This window comes from Ursus americanus, chromosome 14 (assembly GCF_024610735.1).
Source record: "Ursus americanus isolate L20-20 chromosome 14, mUrsAme1.1.p, whole genome shotgun sequence".
Taxonomy (NCBI): domain Eukaryota; kingdom Metazoa; phylum Chordata; class Mammalia; order Carnivora; family Ursidae; genus Ursus; species Ursus americanus.
Genome location: NC_142140.1, coordinates 52,080,431 through 52,106,585, shown reverse-complemented (window position 1 = coordinate 52,106,585; position 26,155 = coordinate 52,080,431). Strand labels below are relative to the sequence as shown.

Genomic DNA, 26,155 nt, shown 5'->3' with positions numbered 1-26,155 from the left:
CCACGTGGTCTGGCTCATTCAAGCCAGGACCAACTTAGAGAATGGAAGTTATTTCCATTTTCTTCTCCTCGAAAGAGGTGTTTTTGTTTTTGTTTTTAAGTAAACTCTACCCCCGACACGGGGATCAGACTCACGACTCTGAGATGAAGAGTCACAGGCTCCCCTGGACTGAGCCAGCCTGGCGCCCCTCTCACCCTAAGAGTCTTAAAGCAGCGGTTCTCACTTAGAGGCCATCCTGAGGCCCAGGGGACATTTGGTACTTTCTGGAGACTTTCTGGTTGTTGTATTTGGTACCTCGTGGGTAGAGGTCTAGGAGGCTGCTAACCGCCCTACAGAGAGGAAAGGGGGCCAACCGCAGTTGGGAAAGGGGGAAACATTGTTACATTCGTGCACCCTCGTTCAGACAGCGTGAGTCACAGCAGCCAAGAGATGGAAGCAACCGTCAGAGATGAAGGGCTAAACAAAATGTGTATCTATACAGCGGAATGCGATTCAGGAAACAGGGAGGAACTTCTAACACACACAACATGGAGGAAGCTGGAGGGAACTAAGCCAGACACAGGACGATGAATCCTCTCTGATCCCACTTCTGTGAGGTCCCTGGAGGAGCGTGGTCCACAGAGACAGGAAGTAGATGGTGGGAGTCAGGGGCTGGGACGGGAGTCAGTGTTTCCTGGAGACAGAGTCTCAGTTTGGGGAGATGGAAAGTTCTGGACATGGATGGTGGTGATGGTTGCACACCAACGTGAATGTACCTAATGCCACAGAAAACACTTAAAAAGGATTAAGATGGTCGAATTTAGATCATGTATATTTTACAAAATTAAAAATTTTTTTAAAAAGAAAGGAAAGAAATGAGGCTCGTACCACGCAGTACTGCTTCCTCCCAGAAATTCTTATGTCCTGTGCCCTCGATTAATGGCATCTGCTATCTTCTTTAATGCCCACATAGGATAAAATATTTTGGACAGACATCATCAACGAAGCCATTTTCAGTGCCAACCGTCTCACAGGCTCAGACATTAATTTGGTGGCAGAAAACCTGTTGTCTCCAGAGGACATTGTCCTTTTTCACAACCTCACACAGCCAAGAGGTAAAGATGGGGCGACCACCTCCCCCCTCCACTTCCCTGCTGGTGTTCTGGAATTTTCTAGAATTTTCTATCCTGGTTCTTCCCCTAACTCCCTGCCTCTTCCACCTCAGGGGTGAACTGGTGTGAGAGGACCACCCTCCGCAACGGTGGCTGCCAGTACCTGTGTCTCCCGGCCCCACAGATCAACCCCCACTCGCCCAAGTTCACCTGTGCCTGCCCTGATGGCATGCTGCTGGCCAAGGACATGAGGAGCTGCCTCACAGGTAGAGGTAAGCAGCCTGCTTGGGCGAGCGTCCCTCTTCTGCCACCCTTGTGGCTTAGTCCTGCAACTTGACCTTGCCGATCTCTTTGCTCATCTGTCCAGTGGGAGACTGAGGCTCCTGGGGGCCATTGTAGGGGTAACCGTAGTTTGCCTTTGTCATGCGGGACACATGAGCTCTGTGCCAGGCATTTAAACACACGCTGTTCACCTTTGATGTCTGGTTTACTCTCTCCTGGCCCCCTTGCGAGGTGACTGATTTTAGACATGGGCATCGAGTGAGGAGATGACCCCCTGTTCAACTTTTCTCATCCTCAGAGAAAGTCTTGGTTTGGGGCCAGTGTGTCTGTAATACTTGTGAATCTCCCTTTCGAACTACAACAAATAATAACAACATAGACATTCGTGTGTTTCAGTTGTTTTCAGGTTTTTTTTTTTTTAAGGCTTTATTTATTTATTAGAGAGCACAATTAGAGAGGCAGAGGGAGAGGGAGAAGCAGACTCCCCACTGAGCAGGGAGCCCAACGCAGGGCTCGATCCCACGACCCTGGGATCCTGCCCTGAGCTGAAGGCAGACGCTTAGCCGACTGAGCCACACAGGCGCCTGTTTTCAGTTATATCTTTTTGGTCAACGGCATGTACCACTTACCATTGTCACAAGCAGCAGGGCCCTCAGGAAATGTTTCTTTTTTCAGGGGCGGAACCTGGAACGACCACCCGGGGTACCTCCACGGTCACAGTCAGGCCGACGGTCCGCTCCACAGCCGTGGAGACAAAGCACACAGCCAGCCCGTGGCCCGCGGCCAGCCCTGAGTTCACCACGGCAGAGACGGTGACGATGTCCCAGCACGGTAAAAGCGGGGACCGCCCTGGCCCCTGGTTTATAGCTCAAGCATCCAGACAGGCCCTTCAGAGGCCAAGAGGATCTTGGGGCAGGGATAGAGTGGGTTTAGGCTTTGCCCCTGCACTCCTGACGTGGCCTGTGCATCCCAGAAGCCTCTGTTTCCTGATCTATAAAATGGGACTGATAACAGCGCCTGCCCACCTCCTGGTGGCGGGGGGATTGCGTGGGCCCCGGCGTGTGGAGTGCTGGAGTGCGTGGCGGAGGCTTATCCCAGAGTCGTCCCGAGCCGAGGCCGGGGAGCCTGAAATGTTATGAAGGCCCATTCGATGACCTGCTTTCAGGTGTCTGCCCAGCAGGGCAAGGGCTGGGGTGAGGCGGGTGAGGTGCTGTTCAGGGCAGCATCGGAGGGGGCACCAAAAACCCAGGGCTTACATCCTATTTTACTGCGTAATTTTTTTCAAATAATTCACCAAATTATGGGCCGTGGGCCGAACACCTGGTCGTGTAAATATAGTTTGATCAGAGCCAGGGTCCCAGTGAGGCAGGGTCAGGCAAGTGCGGAGACAGAGCCTGTCTTCCTAAAAGTCTGACACTTTGTTATCATGAGGTATCGGCCTTCATGTTTATTTCTTTAAAAAATAACACATCGAAATATTACTCAGTTACTAAGGTTTTTTTGGCAAGGGGGTGTGGGGACAGACTTTTAAGTTTTGTGCTAGCGGTGAGTGCCTGCCTCTCCTCAGCCCCGCCTGGGCTCCAGAAGTTCAGAGCTGGGTATCCAGAAGGTGGCCTGGGCTCCGGAAGGTCACAGCGGGGCTCTCCGTGAATTCATGGGAGACCCGCCATTCATCTCTTTGCCCACCAGAGGGCGCTAGCCCTGGAATTTGAGCGGCCAGAAAAATGGAGCTCATAGATTTTTCTAGCCAGAAAAAAAAGGCGGGGAGGGGGGCACATCAGCAAGTTTCAGACATTTTTTGCCCCTCAGAGTAACTGAAGCTTATGTCCAACCATAAATAAGGTAAAGCAGGAATTGCTGTGGTTGAGGGAGGCTAGGAAACCTTTTTGCTGCAGGGGGTGCGGGGGGAGCCACTACTTGAAAACCCATTTCCCAGACGGGCCCACCCAGGGCTTCTCACTTTGGGCAAAGGAGCCCTTTTAAGGGAAAAATTTCTCAAGGACCTTGCTGCTGCCTTGAGTTTTTTTTGTTAAGAAGTTTTCTTAAATATGTGCAAATGTAAAAAAGTCAGTATAAACTCTCTACACACACAACAGCCAGTAGAATTCAAACCCAGGTGGGTTTGAATATAACTGATGTCCGTCACTGCTCACCTGCGTCCCGTGGCCCAGGTGTGGCTCCTCAGTCCCCCCGGCCTGTCTGCCTGTTTGGAGGACTTGAAACTTTGGTTTGCATGGGGCCCTCACAGGGCGCAGGTGCACACGTGTGCTTAGGTAATGAGGTCTCCCCAGTATTGATGAACTGTGGACTGACACAGGACTGTGGCGCTTTGGTACAGTCCACGCCGGCCCTGGAATCGCTGAACGTTACGGAGTCGGGGGGCTGCCGACCCGCCCAGACCTGTCTCGTTTCCATCAAATGCAGAACCAGGATGAGAAACTCCACCAGTGACCTCACCAGCTGCTGGGAATGTACCTGCAGGCTTTTGTCTCAAAGACGGGGGGCCTCTTCCCCAGAGCCTCGTAACACTTGGCTAAGCAGCTCTCTTAAATCTGCTCCGAGTCCCATGGCCCTGACTGCTAATGAATAAGGCCCCAGCGTAATGCCTCTCAAACCTGGGAGATGCTCCAAGTTCCTTTGAACCTTTTTTTTTTTTAAGATTTATTTATTAGAGTGTGTGTGTGCAAGCAGGGGGAGGGGCAAGGGGAGAGGGAGAGAATCCCAAGCAGACTCCATGCTGAGCATGCAGCCCGACACGGGGCTTGATCTCATGATCCTGAGATCAGGACCTGAGCCGAAATCAAGCGTCCCAGTGCTTAACCGACTGCGCCATCCGGGCTCCCCTCCCTTGAACATTTAAGGGCACTAGGAGGCGTCAGGCATTTCTGTGTGTGGCGTTGTCATACACCTGCCATGTTTCCCTGGCCCTCCCCGTGGATCTGAGCCTTGCTTTGTCCTTTTGCCTGTGCAGCCCTGGGCGATGCTGCCAGCAGAGGAGACGAGGAGAAGCCGAGGAGCGTGGGGGCTCTGTACGTCATCCTGCCCATTGGTAAGCCTGCCGGCCAGGCCCACCCCAACCCCGGCTTCCTGCAGGATGACCGCCTTGCCCCACGAGCTGGGCCGGTCTGCCTTTTCTTCCAGGCTTGGGGCGGCCCCCTTTCTGGCTTCATTCACTCAACCAATACAGTTGAGTGCCTGCTGTGTGCCAAGGCCGCTTGTGGGCCCTGGGGCCGCAGCTGGACGAGGCCGAAGCCTCCCACCCGCTCCGAGCGAGCGCTGGTGCTCAGCTGGGGCAGGGGGCGCGTCCCTGTGTGCAGGGACAGGAGCTGCAGGGAAGACCTCACGCCGCCTGAGGGACGCCTCCTGGCGAACGGCTCTCTTGCAGGGGGAGTTCGGGGAGTTCTGCCTCCCCCCCGCCGTTTTTCCTTTTCTGAGCAAATCCTTTCGAGGTGTCCCTCAACACCCAGCCCGCTCTCGGAGACCACGTTAGTGCCTTACAGTCGCCTGGCTGTGAGTGGACCGACATGGCAGTGGGGCGCTCGTCTCCCCGCCAGGTGCCCAAAGGTGGCATCCCCCCCAGGTTTTCTCAATGGAGCCTGAGTCTCTCCCACCCTCTGAGCCCTCGCCAGAATTTTTTTTTTAATTTATTTTTGAAGATTGATTTGACAGCAAGAGAGAGAGAAGGAGCAGGGGGAGGGGCAGAGGGAGAAGCGGTCTCCCTGCTGAGCAGGGAGCCCGATTTGGGGAGTCCCCAAGTCCTGGGATCATGACCTGAGCCCAAGGCAGACGTTTAACTGACTGAGCCACCCAGGCACCCCCTTGGCCAGAATTTTTTACAAATCTGGGCTGGGTGGGCCCTTGGCTGTCCCCCGGATCGAGGAGGGTCTGGGAACGCCACCCCAGGGCCACTAGAAACGAGGCAAAGAGCACCCGGACAGAGGAAAAGAGCGTTGGCCCCGCCGATAGAGAGGGCAGGCCCCGCATGTGGTGACTCAGAGGAAGCCTGGACGCGTCAACCCCAGTGGGGTGTTTCTGGGGCGAGGGGGTCGCCGTGGGCTTCGAGTTAGAGACTTGTTATGCACTTAGGTAGGTTTTCTCCCCCAGTGGACAAGTATGGCTTCGAATTCAGAACAAAAAAACCCTGTATAGGTCAAAAGGCCAGGAGTCTGCGGGCCGTGTCACCCGGGGGGCTGAGCTGGGCGGCCGGCAGGGCGGCCTCCTGACCGGCCATGTCCCCCGCAGTACTGCTCATCCTGCTGTGTTTCGGGACCTTCCTCCTCTGGAAGAACTGGCGGCTCAAGAGCGTCAACAGCATCAACTTCGACAACCCCGTGTACCAGAAGACCACGGAGGACGAGGTCCACATCTGCTACAGCCAGGACGGCTACACCTACCCTTCGGTGAGAGCCCCGGCCCGCCCAGGACGCGGGGACCCTCCGGAGCCCTTTTCGGGGCGGGTGGGGGGGGCAGCATCAAGAAAAGAGGAAAAAAAAAAAAGCCAGTGGGGGCTGGGAGTGGGGAGGGAGAGCTTAGATGAGGAGGCTGGAGCAGGCTTGCCTAGGCCCGGAGGCTGGTGTGGCTGCAGCTGAAAATTGGGGTGTCGAGGGAGGAGCCAAGGGAAGGGAAGGGACCAGGCCCCTGGAGCAGGGCCTGGGTGCCTCCGGGAGGACCGTGGCTGTGCTCTAACAAGATGGGAGCCCTGCAGAGGGTTCTGGGCTTGGCCTGACTTGGGGCTCACGGGCGCCCTCTGGTGGCTGTCAGGGGAAAGACTGGGGCCAAGGTCGGGAGCCCCAAGAGCAGCAGGGCGGAGGCTGCTGTGTGGGTCCAGGCCAGTGATGGGGGGGCCGGCCCCCCGGGTGGACCAGGAGGGAGGGAGGTGTGGGTGGCCACTGGCCATGTTTACGGAGCGTTGGACTGATCGCTTCCGGCGTTTATCTTGCTGTTGACAGAGACAGATGGTCAGCCTGGAGGATGATGTGGCGTGAGCTGCCGCCTCAAGTCCTGTCCTTCCCCCGAACCTGCTGCCAGTCACGGGCAGGAAGAACACTTTCTCCCCGGACCCTTGACCTGCCCCAAACCCTTCCTGAGACCTTGACGCCCTCCCGTCTCATGCAAAGATCAGAAGTGAACCCAAAGCACCGCTGGCGGCCGCAGCCTTAGCACCGGCAGCCGCTTGGCCTGTCCTGCCAGAGCTTTGTTCTATATATTTATTCGTCTGGGAGGCAGAACGGGCTTCTAACGGCGCACACGCAACGGGTTTGGGTTGGGATTTTTTTTTTTTTTCTTTCTTCCTCTATGAACAGTGGAGAAGAGAAGGCCGAATGAGCTGGGGAGGGTGCATTTCTGCCCTCTCCAGGGACTGCTCCCTTCTCCCCACCTTGCGGGACTGCCAGAGGGACACAGGAGTGAAGGCAAGGGGCTTGGAACTCGAGAGAGCAGGCCCTACCCACAAGGTCCTGGGTAGCTGCTCTACCCCCACCTCCTAGCCTGAGCCCCCAAACTCAGGAGTAAACGTACTCCCCTCTCCCTTGCCGGACAGCCAGAGTTCGCTTTTGCTTTGCTACCCCTCGGATCTGGATCAAACTCGCGTTTTCCAAGCGAGGTCTGTACCCTCTCTTGATGCCAGCACCGGCATCGATCTTGACCTGGCCGAATCCAGCATCCCGGGGGTGGGGCCAAGGGACCCCCATTCATTCACCAAAACCTCCACCATTCCCAGGGTAAGCCTGAGCCACCGGTTGCCCTTAATATTTATTAAGTGCCTGAGATACCCACTTAGCTGATGCGTGAAGACAGCGGCCTCCAGCCTCTAAGAGCATCCTGTGGTCTGGGTGTGGTGGGCTGGACCCCAGCCCCTGTGCCTGCCCCAGCCCTCTCCGGGTCCCCGTGCACTTTTTTTTTTTTTTTAGTTCAGGGCTATATCTCGTGTAAAGTTGACATTACTATTTTGCACTGGTTTCTGTTCCGGTTGGGATGGGCTCCCGGGTGGGCCAGGGCCCGCGTGGATGAATGTGAGATCTCGGGGCCTCTTCCCCCACCAGGCGCCTCAAGGCCGCCGTCATGACTATCCCACTAGTGTTTCCGCTTCTATGCAGATGCCCCTAAGCCATTAATTTCCCCAGCAAGGTAGCTGTCGTTGACGGGTGTCCCCTGAAAATGTGCATGGCATTTTAGCCCTGTAAGACCTCCCCTGGGCTTGGTCATTTTATGGGACTTCTTAAACAAAACCGTCTTTCCGATAATATCATCCATGTCACATTTACGACCAAAGAGAGAAGAGGCAGCCCCCTGTGGCTTCCTGCCTGATGTCCAGGGCCTGCCCGTTGCTCACTGCATGACCACCCAACACTGTGCCTACCCCGTAGGAAACTGTGAAAGCGTGTAAATAATCCCCTGTACAGATCATGGGGTGGGGGGGGCTTTTTTGTTATGTTTGCACTTTGTATATTTGTTAAACATTTATCACATATATATGAAACAAAGATCTATTTATTTTTGCAAACCCTGGTTGCTGCACTGCTGACCCCCTCCGGGGGCTCTGCCTTGGGGGAAGTCGTCTCTGAGACGCCTCTTCTTTTTGTACAAAGATTTGCGCAAAGCCCTTCAGGAGAATCGTGTCTGTGTTGTATATATGGTGTGTTGCTTGGGGGGGATGGGTATCGCTTTTTAAACCACTGTATAGAATGTTTTTATACCCTGAGTGTCTTACTGTGATCGATTAAATTTCTTAAATGAACCGCTTGGCGAAACCTGGACTGTTTTCTTCCTGTGGTTTGTGGGCTCCTCCGTCTGTGTGTGGGTGGGACATCCCAGGCGATGGATCTGGGAAAGGGGAACATTCCCCCAGAGCTCGGGACCCCTGAATTGGGGTTTTGCTAAATCTGCAGGCTCATTCACAGAACGAACGTCAGCTGGGCACCTGTGTTGTATGCCGGGTCTCGGTCTAGGCATGTGGGACACTGCAGTGAATAAAAGAAGTAAGAGTCTACCCCCAAAGAGCTGACATTTTAGAAGGGGAAATAGATACGACTATATTTTAGAAGAATATTAGAGAAGAATTTTAAACAGGGTAATGGGACCGAGAAGTGACTGGCAGGGAGAGGACTGCTTTCAGGAGGGCTCAGGGAAGGATTCTCTAAGGAGGTGACATTGGAGCTGAATCCAGAAGCATAAACTGGGGGAAGAGTGGCTGGGGCAGAGACCTTCCCACCTGGTTCAATCAACACATGATTTCTGAAGGAAGCTTCCCTTCAAACCCTTTGGGCTCCTGGAGTGGTTGATGTGAGGTTTTCTTAAAGGAAGAGACAAAGGATAAACACCTATGAAATTAATTGCTAAGATATAAAACAACGAGAGATTTAACAACACAAATCCAAATAACCATGAGTTCTGGCAAATTCTCAAGTTCCGTAGTGGCAACATTGGGCTACGTGCGTCCCCATTCTTTTGTGCACCCCGGCTTTACTGGAGTCTGGACCTGTAGGCAATTGAGACCCCCTTCCTTGAGCCCAGCAAATCAAACCACAAGTAGTCTAGGCGGCTCTGTTGGGGTGTGGCCAAGAACACAGCAGTTCAGCAGACTGAACTTAATATGGGGAACTACGTGTAAAAAGATCAAATGGGGCAAACTGTAATGACACACCACCTCGCACTCTAGGATTCCACTCTAGGTCCCTAGAGAAGTCAAATTCTTAGGGAAAGGAGATGATGGGCGCCAGGGCTGGGGGAGGGGGGTGGGGAGATAGCGTCCTGTGGGGACAGAGATTCAATTTGAGAAGACGAGAAAGTTCTGGAGATGACGGCGATGGCTGCACAACCATGTTATTGTATTTATGCCCCTGAATTAGATGCTTAAATATGGTTAAGATGGTAAATTTGATGTTATGTATATTGGAACACAATTTAATACTAACTGGTAATGTTTTTAAAGACCAAATCGGGGAACAATGAGGCAGCCAGAAATAAGCAACAGTGTAGGGTAGGGCTGATGTTCCTGGAACCCAGGAAGGAGCTGGTGGGAGCCTCCCAGGAGACACTGTGTACAGCAGAAAAAAGGGAGAGTCAGCTTCTCCCCTCCTCCTGGTGCCCTCTCCCACCAGCGGCCCCCGTTGACTGAACACAACAGGACCTGGGGAATGGGGTCCCCTGCCTTACAGGGCAAAGGGAGGGAGAGCAGGAACAGGTTGGGAGGGGGCGACTCAGACAGTAGGGTGGGAAGGAGCACAACCTGGGCCAGGCCACCTAGGTTGAGATGGGTGACCTCGGGCCCACGAGAGCCTCAGTTTCCCCAACTGAACCTGGGGCCAGTGCTAATTCCCACTCCCAGGCTCAGAGCGTGTCGGGGGCTCTGCGCATGCCTGGAGAGGGACACCAGGAGCTAAGGGCCTGTTATCTTTTCTGTGTCCACAGGGTGGCACTTCCTTCCTTCCTTCCGCCTTTTGTCTTGGGAAGGTTCCAAAATGCCTCTGGGGGTGAAAACTGAACAGCCTGCACAGGAAGCGTCCAGGGCCCGCACGCGGGCGCTCGATAATTGTGTGATTGACTGATGCCATGCTCAGCCGCGTGGCAAACAGGGCAAATGAGCGTAAATGGCTTGGCAAACAGGAGGGGCCTGGAGGTGACCCGAGGATGCCTCCAGGGGAAGGTGGCAGGACGGGGGAGGGGGGGGTCCCTTGGCCAAGGGCACGCGTGAGATGATGGAAGCTTCTGGTATCTGGCTTTGGCTGTTTTCTGTTAAAGCACTGGTCACTGAAATCCTTCCTTGGCTCCCCCTGCATGTGGCAGGGAAATAGGAGCAAACCCTTCTCAGGCATTAATTCATCTGCTCAGTGTGGTCCTGAGGAGAGGACAGTAGCCAGCGCCCATTTCACAGATGGGAAAGGGGAAGCTCGGGTCACTGGGCTCAGCTGCCGCGGCTCCGGGGTGGGGGGTACCTAGTTGCCACCCTGTGGCTTTCCCTACTGACTGCGAGGGGTAGAGGGGATGGATTCTTAGGGCTCAGAACAGGGTGCCATATTGGAAGGCCCCAAGGCGGACCCCCCGGTCCGTGGACTCAGCCCCAGAGCACGGCAACGGTGCTGGTTGTGCAGGGTAGAGGCATTCTGCAGCTTGGGACAGGGTGGGGGCCTGGCAGTCCTGTCCTCCTTGGCTCGGAGCGCTCAGCAGCTCTGGCCAGGACAGGGTTGGCGGTGGGAGGAAGCTGCTCCCCTAAGCTTGGTACCCCCAACTCGTGTCCTCTGCTGCCCCCCCACCCCCACCCGGCAGCCCAAACCACAGCTGCCTGCGGTGAGTCAGGCTGGAGCCTGGGGGCTGAGCCCAGGTCCGAGGGGTAGAAGGGAGAGGGGAGAGGGGAGGGCTGCCCTCACCCAGCAGCCTCCCCAGCCAGCCCCTCCCCCACTGTGGGGGTCAGTGCCTCCTTCAGTCCCCCCAGGAAGTGAATTCTCCGATGAAGGGATGAGGGAGAGGCTGAGGGCTCGGACTGTGGGTGAGCCCTGGTCACATCAGCCACCCCACGGAGCGGGGCAGCTGGGGGGGGGTGGAGGCGGGGCAGCCCTGGGGACTCCTGGGTCTGGTCCAGCCCCCACTCCAGGCAGCTCGGGTTTCAGCCCTGCTTCCTGCCCTCAGTGGAGGGGCTCCCTCCTACTGGAGCCCCACCCTCCCAGGCCCAGCTGCTCTGTTTATCCCGGCCTTAGCTCCCACGCTGTGCCTGGGATGGAGGGGGGAGCTTGGGGGCTCACAGCAAGAGCAGCCGCCTAGAAACATGGGGCTACTGCAAGGTGGCCTGTGCTAAAAGGCTGTCATCAGGCTCCCTTTTCCTGGGCCCCAACTCCTGTCCTGCCTGGAACCTGAAATCCTCTGTGGATCTTACTGGGGACTACAGGCCCAGCGTGATCAAGCAACCACTCCCTACTTCCGGCCCTGTGGGATCAAGCCCCCTGCCTCAAGGTTCAGGCCTCACGGTTCCCGCAGGCCGCTTTGCTAGCCCTGAACTCCCACCTTTGCCCTTGCTGTTCCCTCTGCCTGAATCACAGTCCCCACGCTTTTGTCCCCTGGGGGGCTCAAGTCTGGGCTCCAATGACCCCTCCACCCCAGGGCCTCCTACAGAGCCCCCAACAGCAACAGCATTTATCACTAACTGAGAGCTGGAGTTCAGTGCCCAAACTCTGAGTCCACTTCAAACCCTGGCTCTGCCACTCATCAGCTGTGAGAACTTAACACAAATAACTGGTGTACTCTCTGTGACTCAGTTTCCTCCTTCTTGACCCATTAGTCTTGGCTTCCACTGGAGTATGGCTCCCTGATTTGGGGGGTGGCCCGGCGGGTCACAGATGCCCAGTCCACATTTCTGAGTCAGCCGGGGAGGCTGCGGGAGGTCCTGGGACCACACAGAGGGTCCCCAGGAACCCAAGCACTGTCATGAGGACACCCTGCAACCGGTCTTTCTGGCCCCTCCCCAGCCAGTCCAGAGAGATCAGGCCACGGCCTCACATCCAACCACGGAGGTTCGAATCCAGCCCTGGCCCCCTGAACCCCCGGCCCCCAGGCACACGCGCCGGCCTGCCCCTTGATCTATAAACTAGGAAGAGCTCTGACCACAGCTCACTCCGGGCCTGCGGGTGGGGGACACTGGGTGGACCCACCCACAGCGATAAAGGCCTGGGGGTTTAGAGGAAGCAGCTGAGTGGGCCCCTCGGGGGCAGCCAGCTTGGGACTTGACCAGCGACTGCCCAGTGTGGGGGCCTGAGCTCTCCCGCACCATTCCCTGGGCTCTTTTCCCCAGAAACACCAATTACAAGCCAGGTCAGCTGGGCACTCGGATGTCTGGCTCACGGCCACCTCTCCGTGATGGCTTTATCTGGAACGTCAGCGGTACGGTTCCAACAACACAGGCGTGGTTTCGTCATTGCTTGGCCTCTTTCTACCCGGGGAACCTTGAGAAAGGGCCCCACCTCGGAGCCCGTTTCTCACCGGCGAAGCCGAGAGGCTCCTCCACGGACCCCACAGCCCCACTGTGGGGGTTCAGACTCCAGCCGTGTCACTGTCCTGTGACCAGACCGTTCCATGCTTGGCACCCCATCTATAAGATGAATACTCTTTACTGGCTTGGGATGGCGCTGGGCCCGCGCTGGCCCTGACGGGGTGCAGGAGGAGGAGGGGGGTCCAGCCCCAGCGGTAGGGGCACAAGGGCAGGGACCTGGCTCCCCACTGCCCGGGCCTGGGGACCCGAATCTCGCTTCTCCCTTGGCCGGGCTGGGCCAAACACTCAGCAGGCCTGTGGCCAGCGTCCAGAATTCAAGAGCTGGTGACCAGTGCCGGGCGGCTCACAGAGGAAGGCCGCACAGGAGCGGGGGTAGGGGTGCACACTGGAGGCTGTGGGCCTGAGGCTGTCCTGCCGGCTGTCCCAGGCATGCAGCCAGCCCCGGGCGGTGAGTCAGAGCGCAGGCATGCAGAGGGCCAGGGCCTCTCCAGGCCCCTGTGGGCTCAGGCACCTCCCTGAACCCGCCCGCCAGGCCGCGTTCCTTACCCGCTTGCTCACTCCTTGGGCCAGTCCCGGGGGGCTGCCTGCGTAGACGGAGGTACACGGCCACTCTGCGCCTGGGTTCACATAGCCTCCCTGAAGGGACCTTCTTCCTCTTGGGGAAACCGATCTCCAAGCAGGCCAAAATCTCGTTGGCCCCCTCCCAGAACCAAGCAAAGCAACTGCTTAGAGGGAGAGCAGGCCCATGGAGGGCTTTAGGGCCTGGGCCTGGGCCAAGGGCACTCACAGGCTCTGGTCCGTAACAGCCTCCCGCCCACACCTGCTTGCTGTCCCAGGCACTCTGCGCCTGCGGCCTTGATAGTCTGCGGGTTTGCTCGCCCACTGCAAGGATGCACGCCTCCCTGCCTGCCCCGAGCTCCCAGCCGCGCTGGGTTGACCCTCACATGCTCTCGGGGCCGCTGGGGCGGGGCGCACTCCCAACACCTTCCCCCACCCGGTGGAGCAGGTGGAGGCCAGTGTGTGCGCAGGAACGCCCATCAGGGTGACAGCAGCTTCTCCGTCAACCACGTGTGGAGGCCTGGCTGGGTCTTGGCTGAGGCGGCAAGGGGGGGCTACGTTGCCTCATGTGTGCTCCACGTTTGTCATGACTGAGGGGGTGCTCCTGGCATCTAGGGGGTGGGGGCCAGGAATGCTGCTAAATGTCCTGCAACGTCCAGGACAGCCTGTACCACGGAGAACGACTGGCCCTGATGTCCCTGAGGTGGGAAAACCCTGGTCAAGTTCAAGTCTTTTGCCCTTTGGAGGCCCATGGTCCAAACAGGACGCTCTGTGCCCATCTCCTGCCAGAAAAGACCCTACCGATCTTAAAAATGAAAACAGCTCAGGAGCGCTTGTGAGAACACTTACTCGAACACGTAAAGCCAAGCCCTTGGCATAAAAACAGGGCCTCTGAGGTTCTGGGAATCTTTGTGAACCGAATGAACTGGTCCATCTCCCTAGAGCCTGACAGGCAGGCTTCCTTGACCCAGAACCTCCAAGGGTGACCTGAGTGGACTGTGTCTAGTGCCCATGATGTGCTCAGATGCTGCTAGAACTTACTCTTACTGCTCCCTCTGCCTAGAAGGCCTCCTCGCCAATTAAAAAACACTGTAACATTGCACCTACTAGAAATAATTCAGTTACGTGGACGTGCATGAAATCCCAGACCAGAGGACCCAGAGGCTCGTGTGACCGTAGCAAATCTGACCAGGCTGTATGTAGCAGGCAACCAGTCAGATGTGAGGGGAACCCACTTCCTGTTCTCTACCTTCAGGCAGGCAGGCTGGCCATATGCTTCTCCTTCTTCGTGGAACCCCAAATCACTGATTTGGGGGAAAGGGGACACATAGATTGGCCTGGGCTGTGGGCTGCCTCAGTTAGATTTACTTTAGCTGTGGGGCGCCTGGCTGGCTCGGTCAGTGGGGCACGTGACTCTTGATTTCAGGGTTGTGAGTTCGAGCCCCTTGTTGGGTGTGTAGAGATTATAAATAAATAAACTAAAAACAAAACAAAAAAACAGTGGCCCACACAAACATAGACAAGTCCAGTGCTGGGGCGCCTGTGTGGTTCAGTCCGTTGAGTGTCTGACTCTTGATCTCAGTTCAGGTCTGGATCACAGGGTCATGAGTTCAAGCCCCATACTGGGCTCTATGATCCGTGTGCAGCATACTTAAAAAAAAAAAAAGACCAGGGGCTCCTGGGTGGCTCAGTTGGTTAAGCGTCCACTCTTGATTTTGGCTCAGGTCATGATCTCAGGTTCGTGGGGCTGAGCTCTGCATCGGGCTCTGTGCTCCACCAAGAGTGTACTTGTCCCTCTCCCTCTGCTCCTCCCCCTGTTCACACTCTCTCTCTCAAATAAATAAATAAATAAATAAAATCTTAAAAAAAAGAAAAAGTCCAGTGGTGCTGATACCCAGTTCCACGGTCATCAGGGAACCAGGCTCCCATCGACCCTAGATTGCATCCCTCCTTACGTATGCCGACGGGACTGCCAGGGCTCCAGCCACCGCCTCCAAATTCCAGCTCTGGGCCCACAGTGGCACTCAAGGATATTCCCTGAGTCAATACAAAAGGGCCCAACTTGCATCACAAATGACAAAGATGCAGGATGAGTCATTGCACACTACGGCACCATTTGCACAGCATGGCCACGGAGGAGAAGCCGCGGGTCCGGCCCCGAGGGCAATCCTCCGTGGTTACCTAGCCAAGGCCAGGCCAGCACTGAGGCCGAAGGCCAAAAGAAATCCAGTAAAAGAAACCCACTTGTGTATAAACATTTAATGTTCAGCTCATCTGACCACTGAGGCACCGACCCCCCACCACGGCTGATTCGTGCTGTGTGCAGATGTGGCCTTGAGACTCCCAGCTACCAGTCCGTGTCCACCAGGCTCCAGAGGTAGTCGCTGATGAACTTCTTGGACAGCTGGGTGCTGTCCAGGTGGATAGGCTGGGCGACACTGGGGCCGTGATGGACTGAGGGCACAGATGTAAGGAAGCCAGACACACACAGCCCCCCCCCCCCCCCCGCCCCTGGGACCCCACCATCCGTCTCTGGAACTTTCCATCTTCCCAAACTGAATCTCTGTCCCCATGGGACATGGACTCCCCTCCCCCTCCCCCTGCCATCTACTTCCTATCTCTGTGGCTTTGACTCTTCTAGGGACCTCCTGTCCGTGGAATGAGATAGCAGTTCATTTTTGTGTCTGGCTGGTTTCACTTATCACGTCCTCCAGGTACATCTATGTTCTAGCATGTGCCAGAGCGTCCTCCCTTTCTAAGGTGGAATGCTACCTTGTGGCATGGACACACCCCAGTGTGCTTACCCAGCAATCTGCCGCTCGATCACTGGCTTGCTCCCACCTTTTGGCTGTTGGGACCAATGCAGTCATGAACACAGGTGTACAAATACCCATTCGAGTCCCTGCTTTCCATTTTTTTGTGTTTATACCCAGAAGGGGGACTGTGGGAGCCTCTGGGGATTTGGGGGACCTGCGGACTGCTGTCCACAGTGGCTCCACACCCACATCGCCACCAGCGGCGCACGGGGCTCCACGTTCTCCGCAAAGGATACTGCCTTTGACCATCCCCGGCTCACTCTCATAGTCCCACTCAATCTTGCTAATCCGGTGATAAAGTTGAGCCACATACCTGTAGGAGAACACAAAAAAGAGACGGAGAGAAAAGAAAGTCACCCCACATAGCGGCAGGACCGCGCCAGCCACGGGCACGCGCCACCCCGCGCACTGGAGGGACCTACACGGCTGAAGGGATGGTGACGGTCGTGTCTTCGTCAACTTCCCTCTCCTGTCTCTCCAGACTGGCCTCGATCTCCTTGAGCTCCTCCAGCTCTCGGGTGAGCTGAGTAAAGCAGGCGGTTAAGGTCACCTCGCTCTGGAGGGGGGCTGCCCGCACTAATGCCAGCTGTGGGGGGCCCAGGGCCCCTGGCTCCAAGCCCAGAGATTCGCCGTCCGCGCACACACAGGGAAGGATATAGGAGGCTGGCCTTCAGACGGGTGTTGTCCTCGCCGGCCTTCTGAAGCTCCGCTTGGAGCTGCTGCAACTCAACACCCCCCTGGTGCGCCCGCTCCTTTGCATCAAGAAGGCTCTGGGCCACTTCTTCCTCCATGGCCAGGATCTCTGGGGGGGGGGTGGGGGAGAGAAGCCTGAGGCCCTTCAAAGCGGTTTCTCCAGGGTCTGCCCTTGCCCCAGAAGAGCCTGAGGACAAAGGCGGGAGGGGGGGGTTTCATGTGCCCGAGGCCTCAGCCACTCCTCACTTCCCTGTCTATGGTTCCCCAACCTGCTGGTCCGATTTCCAAAAGCCCACCACCCACTTCCACCCGGACCTTGCAAAAGTGCTTCCATTTCACCAAAACACATTTGAATCCACCAAAAAAAACCGAACGAATGAATGAATAATGAAATCAATCAACCAATCAATCCAGTCCTTCTTTGCATACCTGGTCTTAACTTACAATGTCACGGTCAACCTTGTTGCCCAAGCAAGAAGCTTGGCACTCACTTTCCACATCCAATCAGTGATCCAGGCCTGGCCAGTCCCCTCCTCCTGGCCAGCAGCAACCCCTTCACAGGTCCCTCCAGGACCACCCAAACAGCCTCCCCCTCACTCCCCGCTTTGGTCTCTCCTGTTGCCAATCCCTTCTGCTCTCTGCCTCCAGTGCAGCTGCCTTACCAAATGTGAAGTCTCTTCCCTGCTCAAAGACTACCCATGGCTCCCTAGTGTCTCCAAGATAAGGACCAGGTCCCTCCGAGCATCTTCAACTTCCCTGACAGCCTTTCTCCCTGCTTTTCACCCCACCATAGACTCTTCTCTCTGCTCTGGCCATAAAGACACCTCATCATTCTGCAAACAACCCCCATTTTTCACAGGCCCGGGCCTCCACCTGCCTGTCCTCTGTGGGATGCCGCTGTGCTCCTGCCCATTGTGCACTCCTGGACCCAGCCTTCAAGACCTCTTGGGCAACGCACAACTCGAGCAGCTGGACACTCTCCTCTCCCCCCTAGGGTGCGGCCATGGTTCCATGACAGCCCCTCCAGCACAGAACGATTCATTCCTCCTCTTTCTTCCTCGAATCAGGGATTGCATCTTACATGCACCATAGATTGCCAGCACCTACTCAGAATAAACATGCTTTGAACAAAACATCCAGAAAGATCAAAAACACCCTAACAAGGTTACCATGTTCCTTCCCAGAGAGCTGGAGAAACCCTCCAACTCAGAGAAGGCACAGATGGAAATGCTTCCCCAAGAGCTGGCGTTTAAGTGTTTACAAACTTACATTAAGTTAATTTTTCATCAAAATATTACATGTATATGGCTGTGAAAATTTAAACACATACAGGCACCCCCCTCCCAGCCTCTCCACCCCTCTGAAGCAGCCACTTTCAACTCATCACTGTTTTCTCTGGCATTGACCTTCACATTTCTAAATAATTTGCTTATGCTGCTATTTCTTGATTTATCTGTTTTAAACAGTGCCTGCTGATTTCCTGTTAGGATAGCTGAGGGTCTGGCTCTCTTCTGCAGTCTTCCTGCCCCTTCTCCCCTCACCCTCCCCACAGACAGCTGAGTCTCCTTGGATTCTTCCCTGGGAGTACCCTCCTCCCTCACAAGCCCTGCCCCCATGGAGAGGTGAAGGACAGAAGCCCCAAGATAGTCAGTGACTTGTCCACAGGCACTTTGGTCTGAGGCCTGGATCGGAACTGGATCCCAGCTCCCTGGTACCCTGCCTCTTGTCTCCCCAGCCTCAACTCCATCCGTTCTGCTAAAATTCAGGCAGTCTGGGTGATGCCATCTTCTCCCCAAACCATCAATGGAGGGGGAGTGAATGGAGTGGGGAGGAGAGAGAAGAGAGAAAAAAGAGAGAGGAGGAGGAGAGAAGGGGAAGACTCTGACTGGGGCATCCACCACACTTAGAACAACCTCCGAACTCCTCCTGGGGGCTCACTGCCGGCAGGGTCTGGCTCTGGCAGACCCCACCTTCACCACTTTCTCCTGGGTTTCCAAGTTCACTCTCACCTCATGACCTTGGCATCTGCAGTCGCCTCTGCCAGGAACACTCTTCCCCCAAGCCATCCCCTGCCTAGCTTCTAGGTCATTTCAGTCTCAAGCCAAACAGCATCTCCGCATGAAACCTAACTGTAAAAAGGCATTTAAAAAAAACCCTGGCACCAAAACCACTGCGGAAAACTGGATGACAGTTACTCAAAAAATTAAATATCAAATTACCATGTGATCTAGCAATTCCACTTTTGGGAAAATACAAAAAAAGAATTGAAAGCAGGGACCCAAGGAGATATTTGCACACTCATGTTCATGGCAGCATTATTCACAATAGCTGGGGGCTGGAAGCTACCAACTGTCCATCAATGGATAAATGGACAAACAAAATGAGGTATGTCCATACACTGGAATATTATTCAGAAAGGAAATTCGCTACAACATGGATGAATCCACAAAACATTTTGTTAAGTAAGGGATGCCTGAGTGACGCAGTCAGTTAAGCACATGCCTTCAGCTCAGGTCACGATCCCAGGGTCCTGGGATCATTGAGTCCCACATGGGGTTCCCTGTTCAGCAGGGAGTCTGCTTCTCCCTTTGCCTCTGCCTGCTGCTCCTCCTGCCTGTGTGCTCTCTCCCTCTTCATCAAAATAAATAAAATCTTAAAAAAAAAAAACCAACACTGTGCTAAGCGAAATAAGCCAGACACGAACTGTAAAAATAATAATAATAAAAAGAAAATAAGCCAGACACAAAATTCCAGGATTCCACTTTATATGAGGTTCCTACAATAGTCAAATTCATGGAGACAGGAAGCAGAATGGTGAGTGCCAGGGGCTGGGAGGGGGGGGAAATGGGGAGTCAGTGTTTAATGAGTACAGTTTCAGTTGGGGATAATGAAAATGTTCTGGAGACGGACAGTGGGGATGGCTGCACAATGACGTGAATGTGATGTTAACCACACACTGAACTGGACACTTAAAAATGGCTAAAATGGTAAGTCTTCTATCAATTTTACAACCAAAAAATAAATAAATAAATAAATAAATAAATAAATAAATAAATAAATAAATAAATCGTAGCTTTAAAAGCAATAAAAATCTGGCACTGAGAAGAACAGAAACAATGAGTGCTATCAGCGGTCCCATTTCACAGATGAGGACACTGAGGCTTGAGAGGGCAACCACTGGACTGGGGCTACAGGGCTCATGAGTCACCTGAAATCCCGGCTGGAGGCTGGGCAAGCCCCTCTCACCTGTGGGAGAGGCTTGATCTAGCCCTCTCTGCAGCATTTTAAGATATTTATTAGCAAAGCTTTATTCCCTTAGCTTTAAGAGTCTTACATTTGATGGTGTCTTCAATTCCACATAAATTGTATTATCTATCCACTGTTCTCTCCACCTAAAGCAGGCGCCACCTTACTAGCACCAACTTATTTAATCTTCACCATAGCCCTGGATCCCTCCCAAGCCTCCTTGGGGTTTCTGCTAAAACATCATCTTTTCAGAAGGCTTTCGCTGACCAGCCCCAAAACATCACCACTCTGTCCTATATATCTCCTTATTCCATCACCTCCTGACTTACCCATTTTCCTTGTTTATCCTCTGACCTCCCCTCGCTAGCATTAAGAACCCTCTAAGGGATTTTGTCTGTTTTGCTCTCTGCTTCCAACCCAGGGCTGGCACTCTACCTGGCACACAGCAGGTGCTCAATAAAACAGCTGACCAACCTCAGTAAGTAGGGATGCTGGGAGTAAAACCCAGCGCTTTGACTCCTGAGCTCCACTTCGGACCCTGAGTTCCCCCAGCTCCTGCTCACGAAAAGCTCAGAATTGGGCCAGACACTGCGAACTCCTATATTCACCAACTAACTCCCTGGGAGGTGGCTGCCATTCTGAAGCCCATTTCATGGGCGGGGAAACTGAGGCTCAGAGAGGGCAGCGTCCATGGGAGAATAGGGCACAGATGGGGGCGCCCAGGAGGGAGGGTTTCCAGGCGGATCTGCCACCCCCTGCCATCACGTGGGCCCGGGTCCCGGCCGCCCCCGGCCCCAGCCCTGACCTCGCAGCCGTTGCTCGGCGCTGTCTTGCGTCTCTAGCAGCCGCTCCACGACCTGTTCGTGGCGTCCCAGCAGCCGCCGTTGCTGCGCCTCCGCGCGGTTGGCGCCTAACAGGCTCAGCAGCCCTTGGCTCACCTCTTCCATGTCGCGGAAGGCCGCCATGACTACTCCAGGACCATTCCCGCGCAAACTTAACTGCCCTCAGGGCACGCCCCTTTTCCGAAGAGTTCCGTTTCCATTGGCTTGATCCTCCATCAGTCATCAGGGAACGGGCTGGAGGTAGCATCAGGTCTGGCCTAGTGCGCCTGCGCCGACTCCTCCGTCAGTCTCCGGCAATGGCCAATCGGCGCAGGGAGGGGGGTGTGTCTGCCTGCGGGAGTCCTCCGTGATGCGCCTGCGCAGGCTGGAAAGCGTCTGGCAGATACTGAAGCTGTTTGTCTCCTTAGCTATAGACAGCCAGCTGCATCCAGGGCGGGGTTCTGGGGGCGAAGCCTTGGACTGCATCTCGTGGAGCTGACGTTTCTATAGAGTGTGCGTGGGGTACTCACAACGTAATAAATACATAAATTCCATAAGAGCCTGCATAGCAAAATGGAGTCTGCAACCAGATTTATGGGGTTCGAATCCCACTTACTAGCTTTGTTACCCTGGGCAAATGACTTCATCCCTCTGCGTCTCCCTTTCCTCCTCAGTAAAATGGGGGTCATAATAGTACCGACTTAGGGGTTGGCGTGAGGATTAAGCGAGGACGGTGCTGGGTATTCAGTGAGCACTATATTAAGGCGTTAAATAAAACCTACGTAGAACACTAGCAGGTGAGATAGCCAGCCTCACTGGCACCAAACACCATGCTGTGTCAAAGGTTATAGTAGAGAAAAGAAAAGTCCTAGGGGTGCCCATTTACGTGACAAATTTCTCAAACCGAGGTAAAAAATCAATTCAGCAGGTCATGACCAGCATTTTCTACAAAATACAATGGGGGAAAAATCAGTGCATTGTGTACAGAAAGTTAAGTATTGTTTTGGGAAACTCCAAAATCTCCATTTGTGTACTGGGTGTGACAGATTATATTTTCCCAAAAAATGGCTACGGAAATAGTTCCAACCTTGCCACTCCCTGTCAAGAGGCAGACTTTCATTCTCCTTTTGAACTTCAGCAGGACTTTGTGCAACAAATAAAATGTGGCAGAAAGGAGACTGAATTGCGAGCCTCGGTCAGAAGCTAGGATGCAGCTTCTGCCTGGTGCTAGCTGTGCTCTCTTGCTCTCTTGCCCTCTCCCAGTTTTGGGATACTCATTCTCAGAGCCCAGCTGCCATGTTGTGAGGAACCCAAGGTGCTGTAAAGAGTCTCCCAGATGAGGTCGCAGCAGAGGCCAGTATCAACCACCAGACAAGTGAGTGAGCACTGAAATGATTTCAGCCCCCCAGCCTTCGAGCCATCCCAGCTGACACCAAGAGGAGCAGAGATGAGCTGTCCCCACCAAGCTCTGCTCAAACTGCAGATCTGTGAGCAAGATCAATGCCATTGCTTAAAGGTAGTAAATTTGGGAATAATCTGTTATGCAGCCATTAACACCTGGGCTGCTGGGTCACGGGTGAAATTTCCGTCTTACTGTAGGTCACATGAAAAACACTGAAGGCCACTGCTCTAGTGGCAAGACCTCACAATAACAAGGAAACAAACGAACAGGATCATTTTCGAGAGGAACATGTGCTTTGAAGGCACTCCAGCAGGGTCTAGGAGAGCGTCACTGGAGTTGGGGGCAGGGAAGGAAGTGACTTGAGGCTATGTGGTCAGGGACAGGGATGGACTCCCCCGGCAGGGGACATATGAACCATGAACCGGGATCTGAGTGATAAAAAGATGTTGGGAAACCAGCGCCAGGCAGAAGAAAGAGCCTGTGCAAAGGACAGTGAAGTGGGGAAATTTTTAGTTTGTTTAAGGAATACTGAGGAGGTCCGAGTGGCTGGAGTGCAGTAGGGAGAGGGTTTCCAGGGGCCCTGAAACTTGATTCGGTATAACAGGAAGCATTGGAAGGCACTGAGTAGGAGAGCGCTATGGAGTGGACTGGCTTCCAGATCTTCCGGCGTCCAGAGAACTTTGGGGCCGGCTGGATATGCGGAATGAGGAAAAGGAAGAAGCTGCTTCCTGGGTGTTGTGGCCCAAACATCTGGATGGGTGGTGGTGCTTGTGGCCAAGAGGGGGAGGAACAGGCATGGCGGGAGGGGCTCCATGAAGTGAAAGGTTTAGGGAAGTTCTTAGTAGCTGGGGAATGGCCGCATGGAACTATCAAGAAGGTGGTGGCTTGGCTCTGAGTCTATAGAGACACTCAGGCTGGGAATGAAAAGCCAGTGGTCCAGATGCAGATGACACCAGGTGCCACCACCATGGGAGAGACTAAGGAGGAGGGGGTCCAAGGATCAAGCACTGAGATCCTCCGACCGTAGAAATTGTAGAAAAGAGGAGAAGCCAGCAGAACAGAGACGGCACAGCCACGGAGGAAGGAGAGAGGCTACCACAGAGCGGTCAGGAAATGTGGTTTTGATTGACCATCAGGACTCTGACAGGTCCCCGACCCCACACCTGGGGCCACCTTCTTCCTCAGAGCTTTTTTAAGTTTTTTTTTTTTTTAAGTTTTAAGTTTTATTTATTTAAGTCATCGCTACACCCCACACGGGGCTTGAACTCACGACCCTGAGATCAAAAGTCGAATGCTCTTTTCCGGGCGCCCCCAGAGCTCACTTTCAAGGGACTGTTTTTTGTGACGCCCCCAGGGCTGTTTTTATATTTTTACAGCAGTCATGGGGCTGGGAACACCCTTAGGGCTGATAGGTTGATTTAGTCTTACCCAGCTCACAGATCGCTTTGAAATCTGATCAAAGCAGGGACACAGGCTCTTCCTCGAAAAACGCATGCCACATCCACGCACGTTTGGATTTTGTGCGTTATTTGGGGTTTAGGACCCCAGAAGGCCATCTCCAGATGGTTAGGTTAAGAAGCTCCCCGGCCTTTGTCTCATGGGGTAGCTAGCACTCTCACGGAAACATCAATGGGCGTGGAGTTGGGTCCCCAGAGTCAGCACTCACTGAGAGCAACGCTCACCTCCTGTTGGCTGAGCATTTATGCTAGGATTGGTATGTCACCCTGGGCTGTGCGACCTTTGGTGGCAGGGGCTCACATTCTCGTGACTAAAGGTGGTGGATTACTTAACGATGCAGAGTGAAATAATGAGATAAGACCTCAGGGGTTCAGTTTCTGGTTCTGCAGATTACCTGTGACCTTGGCAAGCTCTGAACCTTTCTAAACCATGGGCTAATGATAGCTCTCTCTTATCAACTGGGGTGGGCTGTTCACGAGATAAGCCATTTGGGATTGCACAACCGTAGCCGGACAGATACAAATGCTCCCGCCAAAAAAGGTCACTCACCTCCCTTCCAAAAAGCAAAGCAAAAACTACTTCACAACCATTAGGATGGGGACTATTTAAAAAAAAAAAAAAGTATTTGTGGGGGCGGGGGGCTGGGGGGTGGTGGGGAAAAAATTGGAACCCTTGTGCATTGTGGGTAGGAATATAAAATGGTCCAGCCACTATGAAAAACAGTATGGCAGCTGCTCACAAAATTAAAAATGGAATAACCCAGCAATTTCCCTTCTGGGTATATAGCCCCAAAATTGAAAGCGAGAACTTGGAGATATTTCTACACCCAACATGATTTACAGTAGCCCAACAGGTGGACGGTTGAACGAAATGCAGTGTATCCATACGAAGGGATGTTATTCAGTCTTAAAAAGACAATTCCGACAGATGTGACACGGATGAACCTTGAGGACGTTGTGCTAACTGAAGTAAGCTGGTCACAGAAAGACAACCACTGCATGATTGAACTTCTTTGAAGTCCCTCCAGTAATTAAATCCATAGAGACAGAAAGTGGACCAACAGTAGCCCGGTGGGGTGGGGGCCGGGGTGGTGAAGAGTCGGTGTTTAATGAGCACAGTTCCAGTTTGGGAAGAGGAAGGAGTCCTGGAGATGGACGGTGGGCATGGTTACACAACAGTGTGAGTGTGCTTCATACCACTGAACTGGACACTTTAAAATGGCTTCGATGGGGGGCGCCTGGGTGGCTCAGTCAGTGGAGCGTGTGACTCTTGATCTCGGGGTTGTGAGTTCGATCGCCACATTGGGTGCAGAGATTACTTTAAAAAAAAATCTTTAAAAAATGCCTTACATGGTAAGCATCATGAATATTTTACAACTAAAAATAAAAACACATATATTAGAAAAAAGCAAAGCAAGAAGCCGGGTGGTGCTGAGGAACGGGGTCTTAAACACGAGCTGCACAAGCTCACAAAGACAACAAGATGGTCCCTGGAGACTGCTTGTGAGCAACAGTATTTTTTATTTCTGGAAGGCCTCTTGGCTCACAGACCCCTCTGGAAAACTGACAGGAGTAGACCTTCAGTTCAGAAATACATAACTTTACATAAATTTCCGGGACTTCCAAAACCTTCTGAAAGCCCCCCATGATCTCATGGTGGAAAGGTCCAGAGGAAAAACAGAGGAGAGGTAAGGAGAGCAATCTTCAGTCACCCCTGGGGGAAGTGAGGGGAGGGACCCAGGGACGGGCAGGGAGGATGCTCCACTTCCGGTCTTGGTGTCGCTGACGCAGGGATATTGTTTGCCAAAAGCCATAAAGCTATACACTTTTGTACGCGATCTGTGCACAAAACATATGCGTAGGATACCTCGATAAAAAATCAAACAGCAAAACAAAATTCTAAAGATCCAACCTATCCGAAAAAGGTGTGACGGGAGATAGCCCACCTTGTCGACGACAGCAGGCATTTCAACCAGTTGGGACCACAGCACCTTCCACTGTGCCAAACATTTCTGTATTTTTAGATTTTTGCCTTTTATGGTCACAATGAATTATTTTGTCACAAGGAAAAAAAAATCAGTAAAGATGTTTTCTGAGGTGTTCACAGCGGGTGTTCATTAAAACTTTCTGCGGGGAGCCTGGGTGGTACCGTCGGTTGAGCATCTGACTCTTGCTTTCGGCTCAAGTTCTGATCTTGGGGTTGCAGGACTGAGCCCCGTGTTGGGCTCTGCGCCCAGTGGAGTCTGCGTGGGACTCTCCCTCTCCCTCTGTCCCTCCTGCTCGTGCTCGCTCTAAATAAATAATATAAATAAATAAATCTTTAAAAAAACACAACTTTCTGCAAACGTGGCAATGTCCTGTATCTCCACAGTTTGATTCGGTGGCCACCAGGCACGTGTGGTTATGGAGCACAAATTAATTATAACTAATTTACATTTAAATGGAAATAACCACTTGGGACAGTGCCTGTGTCATGCAGAGAAGGGAGTTTACTGTATTATTCTTGTCACTTTCCTGTCGCTTTGAAGGTTGTTTCAAATAAGTCCATTTTAATTTTAATTTGATTTTTTTTTTGAAAGAACACGTGTGGGGCGGAGGGGCAGAGGGAGAGGGAGAGAGAGACTCCCGGAGCAGACTCCCCGCTGGACGTGGAGCCCGACACGGGGCTCCATCCCGTGACCCCGAGATCACGACCTGAGCCAAAACCGCGGCGTCGGACGCTTCACCGACCGAGCCACCCAGGCGCCCCCAAATCAGTCCATTTTTAAAGAGCGATCTATCTGAAAGCTTAAAGAGGAGCACAGTGAGACA

At 53.8% G+C, this 26,155-nt stretch overlaps 2 protein-coding genes across 3 annotated transcripts in view; one reads left to right on the top strand and one right to left on the bottom strand.

Annotated features, from left to right (window-relative positions):
- LDLR (low density lipoprotein receptor) overlaps positions 1 to 8,109 on the top strand; it is a 34,068-nt gene extending 25,959 nt beyond the window's left edge. For both annotated transcript variants that reach the window (XM_045774542.2, XM_045774541.2), the window contains exons 13-18: positions 953 to 1,094; positions 1,205 to 1,363; positions 2,049 to 2,204; positions 4,345 to 4,422; positions 5,616 to 5,773; positions 6,323 to 8,109. In XM_045774542.2, the coding sequence (XP_045630498.2) occupies positions 953 to 1,094; positions 1,205 to 1,363; positions 2,049 to 2,204; positions 4,345 to 4,422; positions 5,616 to 5,773; positions 6,323 to 6,358 (729 nt within the window). In that variant the 3' untranslated portion in view covers positions 6,359 to 8,109. The remainder of the gene's footprint in view (positions 1 to 952; positions 1,095 to 1,204; positions 1,364 to 2,048; positions 2,205 to 4,344; positions 4,423 to 5,615; positions 5,774 to 6,322) is intronic.
- A 7,044-nt stretch (positions 8,110 to 15,153) lies between these two features.
- Positions 15,154 to 20,661, bottom strand: SPC24 (SPC24 component of NDC80 kinetochore complex). Its single transcript, XM_087867258.1, has 5 exons — positions 20,470 to 20,661; positions 16,367 to 16,527; positions 16,148 to 16,248; positions 15,962 to 16,038; positions 15,154 to 15,363 (listed from the first exon to the last, which is right to left on the bottom strand). The coding sequence occupies exons 1-5, from the start codon at positions 20,627 to 20,629 to the stop codon at positions 15,257 to 15,259; spliced, it is 606 nt and encodes a 201-aa protein (XP_087723384.1). The 5' UTR covers positions 20,630 to 20,661; the 3' UTR covers positions 15,154 to 15,256.
- Between the last annotated feature and the right edge of the window lie 5,494 nt (positions 20,662 to 26,155).

What these genes read in the sequence shown, in the direction of transcription:
- SPC24 (XM_087867258.1), bottom strand. Translation starts at nt 20,629, where the DNA reads ATGGCGGCCTTCCGCGACATGGAAGAGGTGAGCCAAGGGCTGCTGAGC. An exon ending in TCCTATATCCTTCCCTGTGT is followed by an intron (nt 16,249 to 16,366) that starts GTGCGCGGACGG and finishes TGCTTTACTCAG; the next exon opens with CTCACCCGAGAGCTGGAGGA. An exon ending in GCCGGGGATGGTCAAAGGCA is followed by an intron (nt 15,364 to 15,961) that starts GTATCCTTTGCG and finishes CTGTGCCCTCAG; the next exon opens with TCCATCACGGCCCCAGTGTC.